Raw genomic sequence first — 22363 nt, forward strand, 5'->3', positions numbered from 1 at the left:
CGCATGCCTCGCTGGGTGCCTGTGCCCATTGATGCCCCTCACTCTATGACTCTCTTCAGACAGAAAAGGAATCTTGGAAAAAAAGCTTTCTGATGACTATTAACTCAGTCCTGTGGGTATAACAAAGCTTAAGACATATTTACATTGAAATTCTTTACAAAGAACATCTGACTTTTTCATAAAATTGAGTACTATTGACTTGGAAACAGTGTTCAAGATTTAGGGTCCAGGGAGAACAAATGAGATAAACATAATGCCCATGGGAGTCAAGACTGGTCTGGTATAAGATGACATAGAAATGGCATCTCTCACAAGGATGGGTTTTATGGCCTGGAAGAACTGCTGAAGTTTTAGGGCAGAAGTCTGGGATAAGCAAACTTAATGTTCTGGGGGATACCAGTAAAGCCTGACCCTACAGATAGCAAAGGATCATCAGGTTGTAAACCAAATTCCTACCCAGCATTCCAGGAGAAAGACAGGAAAATATCTTTTCATTGAAGAGACCAGTCTTTCTGGCTTCTCTAGTGTTTTATGAGAGTACAAGGATCTCTTACTCTTTAAAAGTATTGTAATTCTTAAATGTTAAGCTTTAAAATAAGGCAGTGAGTACATTATGCTTGACTTTTAAGCAGAGAATAATCCTTTTTAAATAAATACCACTTTTACAATTCTTTCAAACTTGAATGAACTTGTGTGGTTTAGATGTATTGTGCTTCTCCAATGTAAGATTTTAGCCTTTTTTGTCAACAATTCTTGTAGCTTAAAATGAATATAGAAATATCCTCATGATATTACTCATAATGGTCCAAGGTAGGCATGTTTATAACCTCACTTTGTAAATAAGAAAATAGTTATTTATTTTCATCATTCATAAACTTCTGTGTCTGATACTTTAATCATATATTTATTTGTTCATGAATTTAACAAAATAGATAAACTGTGGAGCATGCCCTACATGAATTTATGCTTTATTGAGGTAACAGCATTACAATAAAAGTAGGCACAACAAAAACAAATAGAATGTGGTGATTTATGTGGACAGGTAACTACAGAATTAAATGTTATCTTAGCTGTGGCTTCCACAGCAAATGTATCATAGACAAGTGAGAATTTAGTTCTCATTGTGAAATGCCAGTATTGTTGGGTTTCCAATAAGGCTGTTTCGTCATACTGTCACAGAACTGAGGGCAGAGAAAAAGGGAAGCAGACTCTCTTCTGTATTTTTATAAGGGCTTTGATCCTACTTGTGAGGCTTCACCTCATGACCTCATTACCTCTTTGAAAACTACCACTTAACATCACATTAAAGCAGAACTTCATCATTCATATTTTGGGAGAATATAAAAAATTGGTAGCTAACATTGAGTAATCTTGTTATTTTTAAGCTCTTAGTCAAGGAGATTACTTTAAATCTACATATTTGTTTTGAAAATAGAGCAATAACTATTCTGATCTAAGAGAGTTACTGGAATTAAATGAGGATATTTCTTCAAAGGGTATACTGCAGTGTCTAGCAGAATTGCTATCAGTGACTGTTATCTAGTAACATTAACATGAAAATATGGATGGATGGAAGTCTATATTTCAATACAAAATTCCTTATGATACCTTCAATGAAAGAGTGTTCTGGAAAAAGTGAGTACCATCACCACCAACTCATTCTATGGACACTGCATGGAATAGAAAAGCTGTAGATATGCTGAAAATGGGGACACAAAATGCTACTCAGTATGAGATGTGTATGAGAAAGGATGCCCTATTTGGCACAGCTTTGCATCTTGTCCATGCTTGGCCCAGATAAAGAATGATGAAGTTATTCGCATTCCATCTGTTCACCTTACCATCCAGTATAAAGTGTTACCAGCTCACAGGGGAAGCAAACCCTGGGATTGTGTTTGTAAAGGTAGTCACCAAGCATGAATATGGGTAGTTTGTAAACTGAGCACTCACGAAAAAGGTCCCGTTAGGATTAGAAGTGTTGGCTCAGGTAGACAGAGCTTGTGGGCTTGTTAATTAGAACTCTGTGGATGCAAGTTCTAGACACCAACTTAATGCAGCCTAAGCAAATATGAGTGGTGTATTTTTTATGCAGAATATGAAAAAGTCACACCGAATAGCTCATGCATTGAGATTCAGAATATTTTTGGGACACATGGAGTACTGAGCTCCTATGTAGAAAGGTTGAATGTGTATATTTTCTCTTCTTCTTTCCATTTTCTGTTTTAGCAGTGCTCATGGTTAGACTATGAGTAGCCATATTAAGCTTCCTTAGACTGCATTTTGTTACATGTCCAGCTATGCAGTTCCCTCTGCCTACACAATTCTGCATAACATGTAGAAAAACGCTAGCAATGCAAGGGAATGGAAATTTCCAAGCATGAACATAGCACAGGTTTGTAAGATGTGGGGAGCAGGATGAAGCACAGATAAAACCAGGTCTTACTGCTAATTTTATTATGTGGGTTCTAGGCTATAAAATGCCTACCAGTTCCTTCAGACTGAAGAAAGAAAGGAAGTTTTGTTTTGTTTTTCTTTGCTTCATAGTAAAATCAGGCCACCTAAATTGCCCATCAAAAATAAAAGTTTATTATTAATGTCAACTAAATAAAATAGAAAACCAAGAGGTTGAGGATTTATCTGGGTTTGTAAAGTGCTGTCTACCGTGTCTAAGGCCCTGGGTTTTATCTCTAACACAATATAAACTATGTGCAGTGATTCATTCTTGTAATCCCAGCAACTGAGAAGTAGAGAGAGAAGGATCAGGAGTTCAAGGTCATTCCCCACTACAAACAAGCCTCAAGACCAGCCTGCACTATGTGCAGTAAAGTCAAACAGTAAAGTAACAAAATAAAATAGATAAAATAATAACAATTTATTCAGGTTCACTCCAAATATATTTATAGTTTTATAACATATTTATAATTTATAATTTTATTTCAAAGGCCCAAAGGAATCTTTTGATGACCAAAGATTATTGAACAACAGTTTCTATGCAGATTTTCTTTGAGATCTATGAAAAATCAGCTGCCAGCAAAACTAGATCTTATATGTGCACATGCCCCCGTCCACAGATTCATGTGTACACACATGCATACCTCTGTCATCACACAAGAAAGGATATTTCCAATAATTACAATATTTTTGTTTTCTGTAATTATAATAAAACACTCGAAGCTGGTTACTTATAATTTAAGATATTTACTTAGCTCACAGTTTTGAAAGCCCACATTCCAAGATTGAGAGGCCCCATCTGGCTAGCTTAGGATAAAGGCTTTTTTGACTTCATCACAATATAAGAGAGGAAAGGGAAGGGATCTAGGTGAGTACAGGATGGGACATATGCATAGAGTAGGTTACTTTATATCAATTCACTCCCTCAAGAGCCAACTCATATGAAAGACCAGCACCATTCCCTAACATAGCATCTACTATGACCTAATCATTCCCCATGAGGAGCTACCTCTTAGAGCTTCCATAACCTCTTAATGTTCTCACACACGACAAATTATTCAGGACACAAACACTGAGAGGAACAAATACATATGAAGCATAGCAACAGGTCTGGGGACAATTTCTGACAAGGAAGATTGGTCTGCCTCTAAATATGCAGAGCTAAGAGTTCATCTAGGAATGGTTCCAGGATGTAGTCAGTTTTTCTCAGGATGTTAGAATAGTTTCGAGGCTGGATATATACACCCTTCAAATCTGGAAAGGAACAATGGCACCTCATTTACTCAATAATGACTTTGTGTGTGTGTGTGTGTTTTCTTTATTAATTACACTTTATTCACTTTGTATCCCCCCTGTGGTTCTCTCCCTCCTCCTGTCCCAATCCCTCCCTTCCTCCACCCTCTGCATGCATGCCCCTCCCCAAGTCCACTGATAGGGGAGGACTTCTTTTCCTTCCTTCTGATCCTAGTCAATTAGGTCTCATCAGGAGTGGCTGCCTTGTCTTCTTCTGTGGCCTGGTAATGCTGCTTCCCCCTCAGGGGGAGGTAATTAAAGAGCAGGCCAATCAGTTCATGTCAGAGAGAGTCCCTCTTCCTATTACAATGGAACACACATGGATACTGAACTGCCATGGGCTACATCTGTGCAGGGGTCTTAGGTTATTTCCGTGCATAGTCCTTGGTTGGAATATCAGTCTCAGGAAAGACCCTTGTGCTCAGATTTTTTGGTTTTGTTGCTCTCCTTGTGGAGTTCCTGTCCTCTCCAGATCTTACTGTTTTCCACTTCTTTCCTAAGATTCCCTGCACTCTGCCCAAAGGTTGACTTTCAAGTGCCCGCTCTCTACTAGACACTAGGACAAATATAATGAATGCAGTGGTGGGGAAAAAAGATTTAGCCCTTCCTTATGTGGAAAGTGATATCTAACCAGAGATCACATGTTGAAAGGTTAATGACAGGGAGAAGTGCAGGTGTTGCGGTGTTACAGAACACTGTGAGACATTTAACTAATCCAAAGGTGTGGAAATGTTGCCAGTATTATGTAAGCTGGGGCTTGTTTTTATTAATTTGTTCTTTGACAAATTCTTACATGTATAAAGTACATTCTGGTCACATTCATCCCCTCACCTTCTCTTACCCATCCTCTCATTCATATCAGTGCCTTCTCCTTCTGCCACCAAGTTACCATCAGACTTTCATGTTATTTTGTTTTGTTCTGTGACTCACTGGATTTAACCAGTGCTACTCACATGGGCATAAATCTGAAGTTTTTTACTATCTCGGTGGTCACAGCACATCAGAATCCCCTCAGTTGCCAGTAGTAGATACTCAAGATAGGGATCCCTAAACTTCTTGCTCATCTAAGAATCAGTCTTGTACAGCCTTGAAGCAGACTTCTTCAGCTGCTGTGAGTATGAGTATCCTTGCCAGATCATACCCATTAAGACAGTGTTTAACGGGCCTACTTATCATCTGGATTTTGCATTCTTTCCATCACCTCTTCCATAATGTACATGGAGTAGTATGGGTGTCCCATTGAAGGTTGAGCAGTCAGTAATCACTTGTTCTTAGCACTTTGACCAGCCATAAGTCACTACATTAACTGCTGTTTGCTGAAAGGTAAATTTCTTAGATATTTACCTTTTATAGTCTATGGCTATAAAAAATTTTAAGAGGCAGCTCAATATGACCAATTATAGAATGAAAGTAGAAGGATCATTTCAAGAGACTACAACCTTCTAAGCCTTTGGCCAGGTCCACAATACCAGACATGAACTCTTTGGGCCTTAGATCCAGTCATAAATCAATTGGTTACCCGTCATAGCATGTAAGGCCAAAAGTTGGTTAGAAACACTGCTGACCTTTCTCTTCTATGTGCCTACATAGCAGCTTCTGGCATTATGGAAGCTGACCAGTGGAGAAGCAGCTTCCAGGCAGAGAAAGGGAGATTATTGTCCAGCAATCAGAATGCAAAGGCACAGGGTAGAATATAATATGGATGGCTGAAGGCAATGGGATGATTCCCAGTGCTTCAGGAATGATGCTTACTGCGGCCACAGCAGCATGCCTTGCTTTCACATTTACTTTTTAAAGAATTTAGGATGGTTGTTGTTGTCTTATCTCTACAGCAGAGCTAGTAATATTTATGTTCTGTTTACCACTCTCTACTTATTAGTAACATGCAATAGTTTTATGAAAACATATTACTCTAACACAGAAAATTATGTTTAAGCATCAACTGAAAATTGGTATCTTGTACCCTATTTGTTCTCACCTAATTCAGCCCAGAAATTCAGAGACACTTCATGTATTATCATGATACTGTACATGTATCATGTTTGTAAACACATTCTCTTTCTACCACAATAGGAATACAAGGGATCAGTCTAACTCAAAATTATATATTTATGTATTCTTACAATAGCCATATAAGTGTTCTGGAATACTTGCCTTCATTACTACCAACTCAGTAGTAATAAGACTTTAAAGAAAATGTTTTCTCACATACTTTTGTTTTCTCCTTTTATAAAAGTTTTAGTATATCTACATTTTCTGACTGTGCAGTCACTATGAACTAGAATTTTTAATTTTAAATCTCATTTAGTTTTAGTTCTGCAGTTAAGTTTGACAAAACCATTCTTATTTTATGAATTTATTTATTTATTTTGTGTGTATGCATTTGTACGTACATGTGTGAAGATCTTTGTAGTTTTGTTGAACAGTTTCTTCACCCCACCCAATCATTATTTCTGTAATTAGTTTTTATGTTGAATATATAGAAATGCTACATGTTTATGTAAAACATATCAACCATGATTAAAATCTATGCATGTTATGTGTATTAGTATTTTATGTAAAAGGCCATGAACTAAATTAATAAAAAAATTGAAAAGTCCAGATACCAAAACAAGCAAATGATAATATATATTATACATTTTTCCTGTGTCTCTGAGTTGATGCTATATATTATTGGTTCATATCTTTTGATGAGTGAGAGTTACTAATTTTGATGAAGCTAGAATGATCACTTTTATGGTTAATTATTATTTTTAATTAAATTTTATTTTTTATATTAATTACAGTTTTTTCACTTTGTATCCCAGCTGTAGTCCCCTCCCTCATTCCCTCCCTCCCTCTATTATGTCCTCCCATGCCCCTCTCCAAGTCCACTGATAGGGGAGGTCCTCCTCCTCCTCTTTCATCTGACCCTACCTTATCAGGTCTTATCAGGACTGGCTGCATTGTCCTCCTCTGTAGCCTGGCAAGGCTGCTCCCCCAATCAGGGGGAAGCAGTCAAAGAGCTAGCCACTGAGTTCATGTCAGAGACAATCCCTGTTCCACTTTCTAGGGTACCCACTTGGAGACTGAGCTGACATGGGTTACATCTGAGCAGGGGTTCTAGGTTATATCCATGAATAGCCCATGGTTGGAGTATCAGTCTCAGAAAAGACTCCTGTGCCCAGATATTTTGGTTCTGTTGTTCTCCTTGTGGAGCTCCTGTCCCCTTCAGGTCTTTCTAAATCCCCCTTCTTTCATAAGATTCCCTGCACTCTGCCCAACGTTTGGTATACAGGAAGGCTTCTAATTTTTTGAGTTAATTTTGTTTCAAGCCACTTTGCTGAAGGTGTTTATCAGCTGTAGGAGTTCCCTGGTAGAATTTTGGGGGTCACTCATGTATACTATCATATCATCTGCAAATAGTGATAATTTGACTTCTTCCTTTCTAATTTGTATCCCCTTGGTCTTCTTTAATTGTCTTATTGCTCTAGCAAGGACTTCCACAACTATGTTGAAGAGATGTGGAGAGAGTGGGCAGCCTTGTCTTGTCCCTGATTTCAGTGGGATTGATTTAGGTTTTTCTCCATTGAGTTTTATGTTGGCTATAGGCTTGCTGTATATTGCCTTTACTATGTTTAGGTATGTACCTGTATCCCTGATCTCTCCAAGACTTTAAACATGAATGGGTGTTGGATTTTGTCAAGTGCTTTTTCGGCTTCTAAGGAGATGATCATGTGGTTTTTCTCCTTCAGTTTGTTTGTATGGTGGATTATATTGATGGATTGAACCATCCCTGTATGCCTGGGATGAAGCCTACTTGGTCATGGTGGATGATATCTTTTATATGTTCTTGGATTAGGTTTGCCAGTATTTTATTGAGCATTTTTTTGCATCAATGTCCATAAGAGAAATAGGTCTGAAATTCTCTTTTTTAGTTGGGTCTTTGTGTGGTTTAGGTATCAAGGTGACTGTGGCTTCATAGAATGAGTTTGGTAATGTTTCTTTTGTTGGTTAATTATTTTTATATCCAGTATAAAGTATATTTTCCAGTTACCAGGTCCTCAGGGCATTCATTGTTTTATTTATGAGGTTTGGCAAGTCAGCTTTTGTGCTATAATACCTCTTGACTAATTTCTATGTATGGTTTAAGGAAGCTGTCTTCATTCAGTTTCTTCTATAACCACACTGATTTCTCAAGGTTCTGTAGACTCCACATTTGAAATGAGAGGGCTGCTTGGTGATTTTTACTGAAGCTGCTCTTCTTGGATAAAGATTTTGTGTATCTTCATGTAACAGAAAAACAAACTAGATAATTCCATATTTATACTGGCAATGGCCTCATTTATAAAGGATAATCCTAACTCAAATTTCAAAATAAAGTTTCTACTGAGTGTATAATGTGTTCACACTGCCATAAAGTCAAAAGATCATCAGTCAAATCATCGTAAGTCAGAGATTGCAGGTACTTGCTTAGGGGTTCATTTTTTCTTCTATGTATCATCCCATGATAAGCTAAAGTGAAATGAATGTAGATTGTAATTTTATAGAACTTGTCAAGCCCTACCAATCTTTTCTTCATGCCTTTCTGGATCTTCCAGGACCACTTTGGGGGACTTAAATGCGAATGTATGTGTTCTTCTCCCAGAATTCCCTATTTTTTTTGTTCTATACCTAGAATCATGAAATATCCTGAGAGTAAAAATAGCTTGAAGATTATCTGCTTTTCTGATGAAAATCTCTTCCTCTGACTTATTTGATCCCTTGGATTCTGGTTGTCATGACATTGTCCCAATATCTGCAAGTGGTTTTGGTTTCATTTTATTCCATTTTTCTCTTTGTTTTCAGCATAAAAGCTGATTTTCCCCAAGGTATTCTCTTTTCTCTAAAAACTGAAGACTCATTATACTGGCTAAATATCTCCCTTTAATCTTTTTCAGTAGGCTCTGATGCAACTATGATTATTTGGGACCTATGGTGACTATGTTCTTAACGTTATGAGAGTTGCATAATGGTTCTTTTTGCAGTGATGACACAAAAGTTGTGATTAGTATGCCTCTGCATAAGATAAATAATATCATAAAATAAGTCTTAGTGAAAATAAAAATATAATGCTAAAAATATAATGTTAGTGTGATAGCTGAAAATTTCAATATTCTCCCTCTTTGTAAGTTATCTTTATAAATTTAAATTACACTCTCTAACAGTCTCCAAAGTCTCAACACTTTCAACATTGTTCAAAAATTTCAGTGTGTAATTTCTACTGAGTCTCAAACCAATTTCTTAGCTGTGAGCCCCTGGAAAATCAAAAAAAAAAAAAAAAGAGTTACAAGCTTCTGATATACAATGTCACAGAGTAAACATTTCCATTTAAGAAGGAGAAATGGAGCATAGAAGGATAAGCCAAGAGCAAGACTAAACTCAGGAAGGGAACCATTAAATTCTACATATACTTCTAAGTCCAGTGTGTGAAGAATATATTATGATACATGTTAAAGGAATTCTACAATCCCACCCTTGTAGACTTACCATTAATGGCCTATATCTTTTTGGTATGCTTCCATTTGGTGCCTGCAGCTGTTCTTAGCACACATTTCTACTATGTGCAATATTTTAGGTCTCTGCTTTAGCTTATGCTTTACCTTCCCAACAGTTCCATACACAGCCTTTTAGTGGAAAACCTGTAGAGAATTTGACCCTGTTCTATACTGCCTCTCCCTGTAGGTTTTTTGTGGTTTTTTTTTTTTTTTTTTTTTTTTTTTTTTTTTTTTTTTTGTGGGGCTTTGGTACAATTCTCTCTAACTGGTTGTGTATGCCTTCACAACCAGGTAGATAAAACCAAACTTGTTCTCCTGCCATCTGAGCAGTTACTGAGCCCCCTTGGACCAGAGCTTTAGTTTATTCTAAGTGTCTGGAAGGTGGAACCTGGAAAATTTTTCTTCTAGGTCCTTTTTTTGGGTGGAGCATCCAGTGACATTCTCTTTTCAAAGGAAAGCCAAATATGGTTTAAGTTTTACACATAGTCTTTGATAAGCAGATTCTCATCAACTCATGAAATGCCCTCAGTGTTTTCTATAGCTCTAGTGCAGACAGACCAGCATTTCTTTAATGACATTCATATCCTTAACAAATGCATGCTCTTTGAGTGAAACTTTTAAAACAACTTTTCTGGATAATAGTCACTTTTATAAATGTTTCCACTCTTCAATTTGCTCCAAATTTTTTTCACTATAAATGTGGTTAAAAGCAGCTAGTGATAGCTAAACCATAGCATACAAGTAACGCTTTCTTGAAATTTCTTCTACAAAATTTATTAGTCCATTACTTTAGTATTCAACTTCCTTCAAATTTTAAGATTATAGATAAAATGTAGGCAAACATTTCAACAAAATTAAGTATAAATCATTTCTAATGCAGTTCTCCATATTGAATGTTTGTTCCACCTAAGATTTTACTAGTATAGACTAACTTTGCCACCTGCATGTTTTTCTTGCATGTAGTTTGAAATTCTCTGCCTCTAAAGCTCGGCTTACAGCTTTCTGGATGTCTCTAGCTCATATCTATAAACACTCCAAATTTCTCCCACAAACCAGTTCTAACAAAAAACATGACATAGTTATGGTCAAGGCAATGATCTTACTTCTCTGGTACCAGTACTCCACATTAGTCACTTTTTCATTACCACAATTAAAATGTCTGACAGAACCTCTTAAGAGAAATAAATTTTTACTCTGGTTCATAGTTTCATCCCACTGGGTAAGGGAGTGCAAAGTGATTATAAATCTGTGTTGAACTTTTGTGTCTAAGCTATAATTTAAAGAAGCCAAATAGCTGATAAGGAAAATTTCTTTAGGAAAGAAATTTAAGTGACAAATACTTAAATGGTGGTGGAATTCTGTCAACACTTTGTAATCTCATAATAAAAGAAATGACCTTTCCTTTGATCATCATCAACTATTAAACTCAGTAGGTGATAGCAGTGTATCAAAGCAGATGCTGAGACTCATGGCCAAACTTTGGGCAGAGTGCAGGGAATCATATGAAAGAAGGGGGAGTTAGTAAAACCTGGAGAGGACAGTACCTCCACAAGGACCAAATATATCTGGGCACAGGATCTTGTCTGAGACTGATTCTCCAACCAAGGACCATGCATGATATAACCTAGAACCCCTGCTCGACTGTAGCCCACGGCAGCTCAGTATCCAAGTGGGTCACCTAGTAAGGGGAACAGGGACTGTCGCTGGCATGAATTCTGTGGCTAGCTTTTTGACCTCCCCACCCCCTGTGGGAGGAGCAGACTTGCTAGGCCACAGAGGAGGACATTGCAGCCAATCCTGATGAGAACTGATAAGCTAGGGTCAGATGGAAGGGGAGGAAGACCTCCCCTATCAGTGTACTTAGAGAGGGGCAGGGAGAAGTTGAGAGATGAAGGGTGGGATTGGGAGGGAATGAAGGAGGGGGCTACAGCTGGGATACAAAGTAAATAAACTGTAATTAATATAAAAAATAAAAATTTAATTAAAAATCAGTAGGTGACACTAGCAAGAGGAGTATTATGCTTTTGTTAATTTTTTTCATAATCAGGGGTAATTTTTAAAATGTAAATAGAATCAGAAATAACAATATGGGTTTTCACAAACCAGTGTAACACACAGCACTTTTCAGAGAGCACTGGTAACATAAGAAACAACCCACTGGTTCAACCTCTGGGTACCTGCTCTAAAAAAAACATGCCATTCATATGCAAGAAGATGTGCTGAAAATCACTCATTCAAAAGAGCAAAATATGGGAAACAACCAAAATGACATTCATAGAAGAATGGATATTGTTGTGGATTACATTTATTCAGTTTAGTTTAAGTAGTGAATGGATTAGTTTTCTGTGTGCACATACCATGTGAAAAGGGTAACTGTTGAATTAGAATGTAGCATGAGGCCCTACATGCAAAATTCAACTAAATAAAAACATTCACATATTATTTGCTAATACATATATATAGAAATGTTATAGACAGCTTAAAATGTTCTAAGCGATGAAATGAAACAAATTTTCTCATTAAAAATGTGATTAGTATGTAGACTACTATATCGAAATATTTAACATATCCCTAATGTTTCCAAAATAAATGGGTTTTAATGTGTTATTGGTCTGTGGTAGTAAATAAATTACGTTTTATTAAATCATCTTCCATAGTCTCTTATTAGCTTAAAAATCTTAGTAATTAAGGATTTTTGTAATGGAGCAATGTTTTATGACTGTAACAGGGAGGCTACATTTGTGTTTATTAAAAAGTTTAATACACTATATTATAAAGAAAAGTGGAAGAAATTAAGATTCACAGAAGTTACATGCATTCATGCAGTGTTCCACTCTCCATTCTGAGATGTGTACACAGAGAAATAAATATCAAATTTAGATAACAGGAAAAATGGGTTTTTCCTCTGGAAATCAATCAGAGATACACATGAATTCACTTATCTATGGTGGTGACAATCAAAAAAATAGACCTCAGTCTACTAACATGTCTTAAGTAGTTGCTATCATTCTTCATGGACACCTGCCACATTATTTCCATGGTGAGCCTTATCTATCCTTAAGACTGACCATCTAGAATTGTCTAGAACATTCTTTATCTGCTAAAAGTAGATTCACCTTGAACTCTACTACAGACATGCAGTTTCAGTCAAGGGCAACTGAACCAACTCTACCTATTTACCTTTGCCTGACACATACCCACTTGATGTCACTGATGCAGCCTAAAATAAAATTAGCTGAGTTGGTACTATATCTATTGAAATTCTTGAGTAAGAAAGACGGCTGAAGTCAGTGAAGTGAAGGTGAATTTTAAGACATGTGAATTAGTATAATCTAAATACACTGAGGTTGAGACTGTCTGCTTTTCCTGTGGGGACTTTCTCTTTCAGTGATGGCTGACACTAGAACAATGCATTGCTTCCTGGAGCTACTTTTACAAATACTATTCCATCAGCCCTTTCTGGATAAAAGTAAATTTGAAAGAAACAATGACTTCACTAAAGATATCAAGTGCCCTGGACTCCTGTTCCAATGATCATTGTCATTTCACCCTTATTGAAAAAAAAAAAAAACCTGCTGAAATTTCTCAAATTCATGTAAAAGATAAATTATTTACTAATATAGGGGCTGTTCAATATAAATAAAAATAACACAATAAAACAAAACCATTTGGAGCAAAATACCCTCAAAGAGATGTATGATACTATACAAAGAAATATTATTTGGAAAATAGAATCAGATGGAGAGAGTTATAAACAATTCATTCATTGGCCTGTGGCAAAGAAAAACTTAATATAAAAAGGACAGAAGAAAGAAAGGGAAGAAGATAGAGGGAAAGAAGGGAGATCCCTTGTACTTTCAAAAGATTTTTCTAACTAAAATTCTGGGGTTTCTTTAAATCCACAGTTTGTGCCAAAAGACTCCAGCACAGCTTTGGGAATTACATTTGACAAGCCCCCATATGCTGCCTTTTCCCTCCAAGCTCTTACTCTGACTTGCTGAATCTGTAGTTGTTTGAATATGTGGTTCTCCAATTGCTAAAAATACACTAAAGCCAAGCTCCTTCTCTCAGTATTTTTGTACCTGGTAAAATGGCCAGTTAGGCATCAGAGTTTCCAAGCCTTGGCCAATAATTTTAGTATATACTCTTTTCATAAACTCAAAGCCCAAGTGTCTTACTTTAAGACAAAAAGAAAGTCAGAGACCAAAAACCTCAAGCTCATGAAGAAGATTCCTTTCAAGTGCATTCCTCTCAACTGCATTGTTCAACAGCTAATTAGTGTGGCTTTGAAATTCTTGCAGTTACTAGGTAAAGCTGTAAATCTGACTGAAACCCAAAAGCAACCACAGACTGTTCAGTAAATGCAGATATAGCTCCAAAAGAGAGAGCCAGCTACAGTGATCGTAGAGCTTTTTATCACAACAACCCTAAGGACCATAGAAATGCAGATTGTGCCCCAGTAAACAAATCAATGCATCTGTGCAAAGGACAGCTGCTATACATTTCTAGCACAGGACTTGCTACATCACTTGCAAGGTCCAGTGCAAAACTAAAACATGAAGTCCTTGGCTTGAAAACTGGAAAAGTGTTTATGATATGAGGCAAACCTATTACCTCTCAGCTGCATATTCTCTCTCAGTTTTATAGTTGCCATTTAATGTCATCTTCACTTGTGCAGAAAGACATTCTCAGGTGAAAACCACTCATTTCAGATGTTATCCCAGATATTTATTGGGACTTACATGTGTACCCTCCAAGATCCAAAATTCTACCATTCATGTACCAGGGCAAACTCAAAGTAATTTGCTGCCTTCTTCCATGTGTTTCCTACCTGAGCCATGACAGAGATATGAACCCAGAGTATTCCACTATTTCAGAGACATCTGAAGCATCTGAATCAGGATGAGTAAGAGGCCATTCTCCCCTATAGCCTGGCAACTAAGTAGTAATTGTGCCAGTGTTCAGAGACATACAGGAAAAGAGAGAGACAGAGAGAAAGAGAGAGAGAGATTGAGAATACTCCTCACTGCTTATACATACCACGGGGCTATGGTAGCACACCTTGGTTATTCTGGGGCTTGTGCTCAAGATCCTTGCAGTATAGGCCTATGGTGATACCTTGTTATATACAAGGATGGGAGGCTGAAATGACTGGGACCCATAGGACAAGAGAGCAGATAGCCAAAGATCCATGCAAGTAAAGTAGGGAGACTGTTGATATGGGACCATCTGTGAGTTGGTGCTAAGACATGTTCCATTTTCTTATCCCCTTTCCCTTACAGAACACAGATTTTAAAATAAAATTGAAAAGGTTTTAAGAGGTGGATCCCAGAATACTAAACAGCAAGTGTGGGACTATGTTGGTATAGGGCTTCTGAAACTAGTCCTGCCAGGGCCCCTAGTGTCTCACACCATTTAACCAGGCAATGCCTAGACATTTCTGCAAAGTTGAGTTGATTGTAAAGTCAAATGAATGCAGGAAGTTTTTAGCTGCTCTCCAAAGCTTCTTTCTCAGGAAGGAAAGTTTTAGCACTATTTTACAAGATAAATGTTCTTTCCTACTTTTATTTATATATTCAAGCATGATTTTCTCTTTATTCCCCCTCTATGCTGTTCATTTTTTACATGGTATTTGTGATTTCAGGTTCACATGGTGGATGTCAGTGTTAGTTTAGTTTAACAAGCTTTATAGCAAATATGGTCTCCGTTTAATTTTTTTTAAAATAAATTGGTTATCTCAGTAAACACGAACTTACACCAACTTGTCTCCATTCCCCATTTCTGGACAAGAATTTAAAATTGTAGAGCTCAGCATGGGCTTTCAAATGGTTTGTGATTTGACAGCAGTCTATTCATTGATGGCTTTTGCTTTTTCTCTATCATATTGAACTTTGCGTAGAAAAATCTTTCCCCATCACATAAACTCAAATCAGAATCCTTGCCTCCAGAAGGTGAGAAATGACCATAGAGAATTTTACATGGAGGTTTAAGACTCAGAGACTTTCTTCTCAGCACCTGCTGGGCTAGGCAGCATCCTGAGAGATTTAGAATATTGGAAGAGCCATGAGCATTTGTTCTTGGCACCCTCTCCTCTTTCCATTCTTCTACTTCTTCCTCTTCTTCCTCTTCCTGGGTTCCACTCTTCTGTTTTAATGGAATAAAGAACTGCCAGGGCTCTCTCTCTTACAGGGCTATCACTAAAGATGGGAGTAGATGGCCAAATACAGACTTAATTAACAGAAGACATATGTGAGTTCATTGGGGAAACATACAGAAAAGTGAATCCACATAGAATTTCCTAATGTGAGAAACTTCCCCCAAACTCTACCACTGTCCACACAGCAAAGAATGAGCACTTGTATCTTATGCCTGAAAGTCTTTTCCAAGGTAGATAGCCTTCTTGTGTGACATGACAGCAAGATGGTAAGTATTTCTACCAGGGCTCTCTAAGTGTTACTGTCCTTTCTCAGTACTATGGGGAACCACTTATCCTTAGTCTACTTCCCATGACTGCCCCATCAGCCTTGCTGATGTTCTTCTCTCTTGCCAAGAATTATATAGTGGGTAGATCACCCTCTGTGCTTTATAAAGAATCATTATCTAGGGAATGAAATGACACTTCTGTCGCCTTGTGGCATATTCCTCCAACCTCAACAGGTGGCTCTTTTTATAGTCCACTATTACATACCAAATCTTGTGAGTACAAGAAAGAAATGTGAATATAAATGAAGCCATCATGATGGAATAAAATGGTCGACAATGCACAGTGCAAAGGAAAGCTGTGGTTTCAGATATAAATTCATGAGCTTCCATTAAGAGACATGTGGTAGAAAGACAACCTACATGACAGTCCACTGTCTCCCAACATAGTGAGTCAAACAGTAAAGGGAAAGAGTCTATCTAGCAGAGATCCACAGAGTGTTGAAAAGAGGTATACCCATGATGTGAAAAGTGACTTCACTGATGTTATTTTCAGAAAGAAGCCCCAGAAGCAGGAAACAGCTACTGTTGCAAATTCCAAGCAGGACCCTAAAGCAGAGACAAGCAGAAAGATTCAGGAGCCAGGCCAGGCCCTGCCCTGGAGCAGGCACCTCCTGAGTGGTGTCATCACCATAGCTGCACACCTGTTGTTTAACCCCTTGCTTTTTCTTTTCACTCTTCAGGAAGAGGCAGCCAGAATTCTCGCCCAGCAGCCAGTGTCCGTCGGCACATGTGCAGCTTTGAAAACCCCCACACTGCAGTGAATGTGTAAGAGAAGCTGCATGGAAATGTAGTGTTTTGCCCCTTGCTTTTTCTCTCCTGGGTATTTCCACTTTCTAACATGGAACCAAATGTGGTGCATGCCATCAAGAATGAGGGACTTATGGACATGCCGTGGTTTGCACGAGTGTCTTATCCAATTGTCCATCGTTCTTAAAAGGACACTGTCAAGCTGTTAGTTTTTCTGCTTTTTTTTTCTGCAGCACTGTCCCCAGCTTTAAAGATTCACTTTGGTCTGTGACTCCCACTCATGAGCTCGAAAGTGAATCTTTCCCTCAACAAATTTGTCAGCTTCTCCTTGGCAAACAGAGCCTTTTCTTTTTTTCTTCTCTTTTCCTTTTACCTTTCTTTTTATTTTTCTTTTCTTTTCTTTTTCTTTTCTTTTTTTTTTTGCTATTGACAAATATTTGAAATGATCCTGTCTTCATTGAAGTAAAAACCATAGCTGAATTTTATGAAAAAGTTCCGCAATGTGGGTGTATAAGGGTGGGTACCAACATGAACCTTTCTTCTGGGTGTCTCCCACACCCTGAGGAACACAAACAAAAGTTTTGTGAGTCCCATTTAAAGCAAATTTTACAAATAAACAAGCAAAAACAATTTTCCCAACCTTCTATATGATTTTTATCAGATGTTCAAGTCTGATAAAAATAGTGCATGTTTGGTCTGATTTTTGACCTTTAGCTCTTGACAGTGTCTCTTTAAGTTAAACAAAGCACCTAGACCATGTTCATTGTGCATGGAGTCTGTGGTTTTTCTCAGCTGTTCCTTTACAGCCTTCCAAACTCCTGGGAGAGTCAAAGGTACACATTCCTGCAGCAGGAGGGAGCCCACTGATGAGGTGTCTGTGGCTTGACTAGCTCTTCAGATAGAAGAGCCCAATTTGTTCCCGTGTTTGCTACTGACTGGCAGCAGAGGCTGGTAAACGGAGCCTTGGTGTCTCTTCCCTTTACTTAGTGAAGTGTACCAGGAAGTCTGTAGCTTCGTTTTGCTATACTTCCCTGTAGAATCTTGTATACAAACACTTCAGTCTCCACCAAATCACCCAGACATAGAAAGGACACATTGGGTTAGTCATGCCAGTGTGTTTAACATGGCATTTTGGAAGCCCCTAAGTACCATAGCTGGATGCCCTCCTTGCAGCTCTTCCAAGTCCAAAGGCATTAAATGTTTCTTACATTATGGGTGAATCTGACCAAGGACACAGAAAGGAGATCCTAATTTATAACAGCTGCTGGCTGCCTGTCAAAGGGGATTGATAGGGATGGATGTGTTTGTCCTCCCATGACAGCAAGACCAAAGAAAGAGGAGAATCAACTGACAGTTCATATATTAAAGGTGAGTTTCTAAGAACAAAATTAAAACCCAAATACACTTCTTTAGTGATGATTAAAGAAGAAAAAAATACATGTGTCACCAAAGCTAACCGGTGGGATCTTGAGAACTTTAAGAACAGGCTAGTCAAGCCTCCTGTCTTCACACTAGGAAGGAACATGGAGAGATCAGTAGCTTTAAACATGTATTCCTTAGACTAAGACCAGATATTTTTAGTCATGGTTGTCCTGGCAAAATGTAAATAAGAAAATGTTCTTTCTGTAACCTTCACTTCCCACTGGTTTTTTGTAAAGAACATACAAAGGAACTAACATAAGAAATAAACTGGATCATTATGGTTTGTCTCTGTCTCTCTTACCCTTGATGAAGAGTCTAGGCAGAACAAAGCAACTGCCCTATATCTGCAGGGCAAACTGTGAGGACCGAAGGGCATCAAGTGACTGGCAATTAAATTCCAAATCTGGCAGAAGGGAACATAGAAGAAATTGTTTGACTTGAACTTTGTTCAGAAGTAACACAATGTATTCCTACCTTTGTTTCCTAGATGATTCTAGCAGTACTCAGAGTACCACTATTAGGACAATATCTGGTACCAGCATAATATCTTTTTAAGATTTTATAATAATTTGTGATTATATGTATATGTGTTTGTTCATATGTATAAACACAGATACCCATGAAGGCCAGAAGAGGGTATTGGCTCACCTGGACCTGGAGTTACAAAAGGTTGTGAGCTGCTCCAAGTGGGTTCTGGAAACTAAACTCAGGTTTTCTGTGAGAACAGTGCTTCAGGCCAGCTTTCCAGCTCATAGCATAATAGCTTATATGAACATCAACATAAGAACTTCTATCAGGTTGTAAATGATTAAAAAACAAAGGCCATTTAAAACTTTCTTGGAAAGGTTTAATAATCATCAGGATTCTCTTCTAATTTGAAAATTATTTGGTAATTTTCTCAGAAGAGCAGACCACATGCTGAGAACAAAGCTTTAGAGATGTCCATGCTTCGTTGACTTCAATAAGAAAATTAAACTTTATCCAAAGTTTACTTTATTGGTTCATTAAAAAAAATCATGAAGTTATAGAAAAGCAAAGTGATGTGTGTTTGTGTGTGTTATCTTTTATCTTGTATCATGTAGTTTGAAGATGTAGAAATCTGTTCCTCTAAATATTACTAAATAAGGGTCAAATATTTTGACTTTGTAAATTGTGTATTTCATTCAGACAATGGTTCTGTGACTAACCGATGTTAAGGTTAGAATTTGGAGGGGAAGGAAGAACTTCATAATGCTGTTTAAGATTAACTATCTACAGAAACTCTCTCACATAATGAGTCCATCTTTCATCAAAAATACATTTGAGATTCTCTGTATCACAAGTGATGGTGAGCTATGTTCTGAGCCTTCCAAGGTGGAGAGAATATGCTAAATATGCAGATTCTTTTCCTGGAATATTTTCAAATAGTGGAACAAGTGTCAGTATGGAAAACTACCTTAGGGTTTCCTGGGGGAACAGAAACCTAACTCAAATGATTTTAAATAGTTCCTATGCCTAATAATATGGAAGAGTCACCTTCTAGACTGCACGCTGACACCAGCTAATAGATGCATATAGAAGTAAGAGGTTGGACAGCTCCATGAGACTTGGGCCAGACTCCAAGCAGCAGCAGCAGGACGATACTATGCTACCCCTGTGCTGGTGGTTCATGAATCCTGTTCTTGGTGAGCCTTCCCACCTCCCACTCCCCACCCATGCCACTGGAACTCCATGGCATTTCCTTATGCTCCTTGCTCATTTCATTGTGTTGGTTTAGTAGTTGATTGATTATGGAGAAAGAAAGGTGTGTGTGGGGGAAGTATGTATATGTCTGAGTCAGACAACAACTCATAGGAACCAGTTCTTTCCTTCCACCATTTGAGTTTATTCTCAGGTTCTTAGATTTAGCAGCAAGTGCCATCACCCAGTGGAACATCTCAATGATACTATTTCCCATTGTATATAAAATGAGTGCTTGGCTCTTCAGATTCTGTGGAGGAACTTTTCTTCTTTGTGGGGAGATTTTGTCTTGCCTATGGCTCTCTGAAAGTTCTTAAAACTGGGAACAGAGGCGTGCCTGGTTGTCAGCCTCCACTTCAGGCCACTTCTGCAGGATACTTTCCTCCTATCTCCAGCTTCCACCCACTGTTATCATTTCAGAGATCTCTGTAACAGAGAACATATACTCTACAGATGTAACCATTACAAAACCATGGACAGAAACAAATAAAACAGACAGGCTCACTTTGAACGACAACGATATGCTAATCTGTTTATACTACCCACTCCCAACTATGCACTAAAGTGTTGTAAATATTGGGATTTTATTTTGGGGAATTGTGACACTGACCTAATGGAAGTACAATCAAAGCAAAAACCTCAACCTGTTGACTCCAGGATCACAGCCACAGACATGTCAGTTCTATATGGGAAAATGAAACATAACTTCCCCCCATTGACTCTTTTCTTATAGACTTAAGGTCACAGCTGGTGCTCCCAACAAATCAGGTTCAGCTACTTGTTCTAGATAAGCCAAACAAAAAAGCCAATTTAATAGTGAAAGAGAAGGAGATTTAATTGGTTATGCCACATTGAGAGACAAAGATTAAGGGACTCCCCAAGTCCATATTCTTGTACTAATTTATGGTTATGGCTTAAATAGAAAGCAGAAGGTATGCAAAGCTAAGCAATCAGACCAAAGTGTGCTTCTGCCCACCACTGGCTCAGCTCCAAATCTCTCCTTTAAGGTTGTCTGAGAAGTTGTGTAGCCCTTGAGATTTCAGACTTCTCTAATCTCAAGGAGAAAAGCCTGGGACAACTCTATGTTTTGGGGGCCCATTATTTTATAGTCTGATAACCAAAGAGGCTCAAAGTAGGTTGGTTGCACCACCAACCATTCCAGTAACTGTAATATTAATAAATATATTTAACTACCTAAGCTAAATTAACCCTGACCCACAGCGTCTTATGTTCAAGAAATAGGTTACTTTGGGCCTGAGGTCTATCTTTGAAAGTTACATCAAAGTTAGAGTGCTTTGAGACATTACATAGAGGTTTCTAAGTCAGATTATTTTGCTTGCTTTTTTTCTTCTTCTTTTTGAGACAGAGTCACATGGAGCCCAGGGTGACCTGGAATTTGCCATGTAGCTGAATATCACCCTTGAACTTCTGATTCTCCTGCCTCAACCCCCTCATGCTGAGATGACTGGTATGTACCACCATGCCTGGTTTATGCAGTGGCAGGGATTAGATCTGGGAATTCCTGCACACTTGGCAAGCAAGGATTCTACTACCTGTGAACTACACCCCCAGCTTTTTCTTAAGATTAAGAAATTGAATAAAGGTAAAAAAAAAAATAGAAGCAAGAAACTAGTGGCCAAACCCCAAAGCATTAAATCTCTTTGGACTTAAAGCTTTTATTTCACAGAACTATTCTGTTTTGAATGTATTTTATTATCTTGCAATACCCTAAAGTTTGTGTATTTTCTCTTCTGAATACCAGTAAGTTTCCAGCCTTTTCATATAGAATGCCCCCTTTACACATGCAACAGGATTGGGTCTTTACCTGAATCTAACTACCTTTACCTGACTGTAACTACCTTAATTAGTGTTTACTGGACTACAGAACACAATGAAAACATCTCACAATGTAGTTTCATTTGTATTTAATGGTAGTTTACTACAGTACCAACCACAAGCATTTAAAAACAGTGGTACATTTTTTCCTATAAAATTTTATTTATTCAATATATAAACACTGCTTAGTGAGTATAAAGATCCATAGACCCTTTAGACCGTCTGTAGACCATGGATGAGAAGTGACTTATCCTGAAAGAGCAGTTACTACCCTGTGCTGCCGTGTCTATGCATGATGCATTTCCCCCACTATCTCTGATTTTTTAAAAGCAATTTATTTTGTCCTTGGGGGAAAAAAGGTTAGTCTAATTTTTATAATCAACCAAATGTCCTGGGGCATTATATCTGTTTCCTAATTAAACAGGACTTTTTAGATAATTTAGAGCAAGACTCTGAGGGGAAAGAACACTGCTAATTTTAACAGTGATAGTGAAAAATCTCCCATCACAAGAATTAAAAATTGTGTTCAGTTAAAACAGAGCTAAGTTGTGATTATAGCTGAAAGCCTGATCATCAAAAATACTGTTAACATTGGGTATGGTCCAAGCTGAGGCTCTGGGTAGATCCTTGGGCAGTGTTAAAAACAAAAACAAAAACAAAACAAAACAAAACAAAAACAGATGATGGTGTACTCAGTGAGATAAGTAGAACAAGTGGAGCCCCTACCTCAGTGTTTTCCAAGAATGCAAGGATACCTTGTGGCTAGTTTTATGGGAAGACTGAGCAATGTTTTGTTGGGAATCACCTTTTCCCATAAATAAGAAGGTCAGCATTTTAGCTGTTTTTGAGCTTTTTGTATAGTATCAGATTAAAATGAATTTCAACTTCTTATGCTC

General features: G+C 37.8%; 1 protein-coding gene across 6 annotated transcripts in view; it reads left to right on the forward strand.

Annotated features, from left to right (window-relative positions):
- Grm1 (glutamate metabotropic receptor 1) overlaps window positions 1-22363 on the forward strand; it is a 476253-nt gene that overhangs the window by 450742 nt on the left and 3148 nt on the right. For 3 of the 6 annotated variants that reach the window (XM_060380290.1, XM_060380289.1, XM_060380288.1), the window contains one exon: window positions 16424-16508. The exons of the other annotated variants lie outside the window; for them this stretch is intronic. In XM_060380290.1, the coding sequence (XP_060236273.1) occupies window positions 16424-16484 (61 nt within the window). In that variant the 3' untranslated portion in view covers window positions 16485-16508. The remainder of the gene's footprint in view (window positions 1-16423; window positions 16509-22363) is intronic. 6 annotated transcript variants of the gene reach the window in all.

Source organism: Meriones unguiculatus, chromosome 3 (genome assembly GCF_030254825.1).
Source record: "Meriones unguiculatus strain TT.TT164.6M chromosome 3, Bangor_MerUng_6.1, whole genome shotgun sequence".
Lineage (NCBI taxonomy): Eukaryota > Metazoa > Chordata > Mammalia > Rodentia > Muridae > Meriones > Meriones unguiculatus.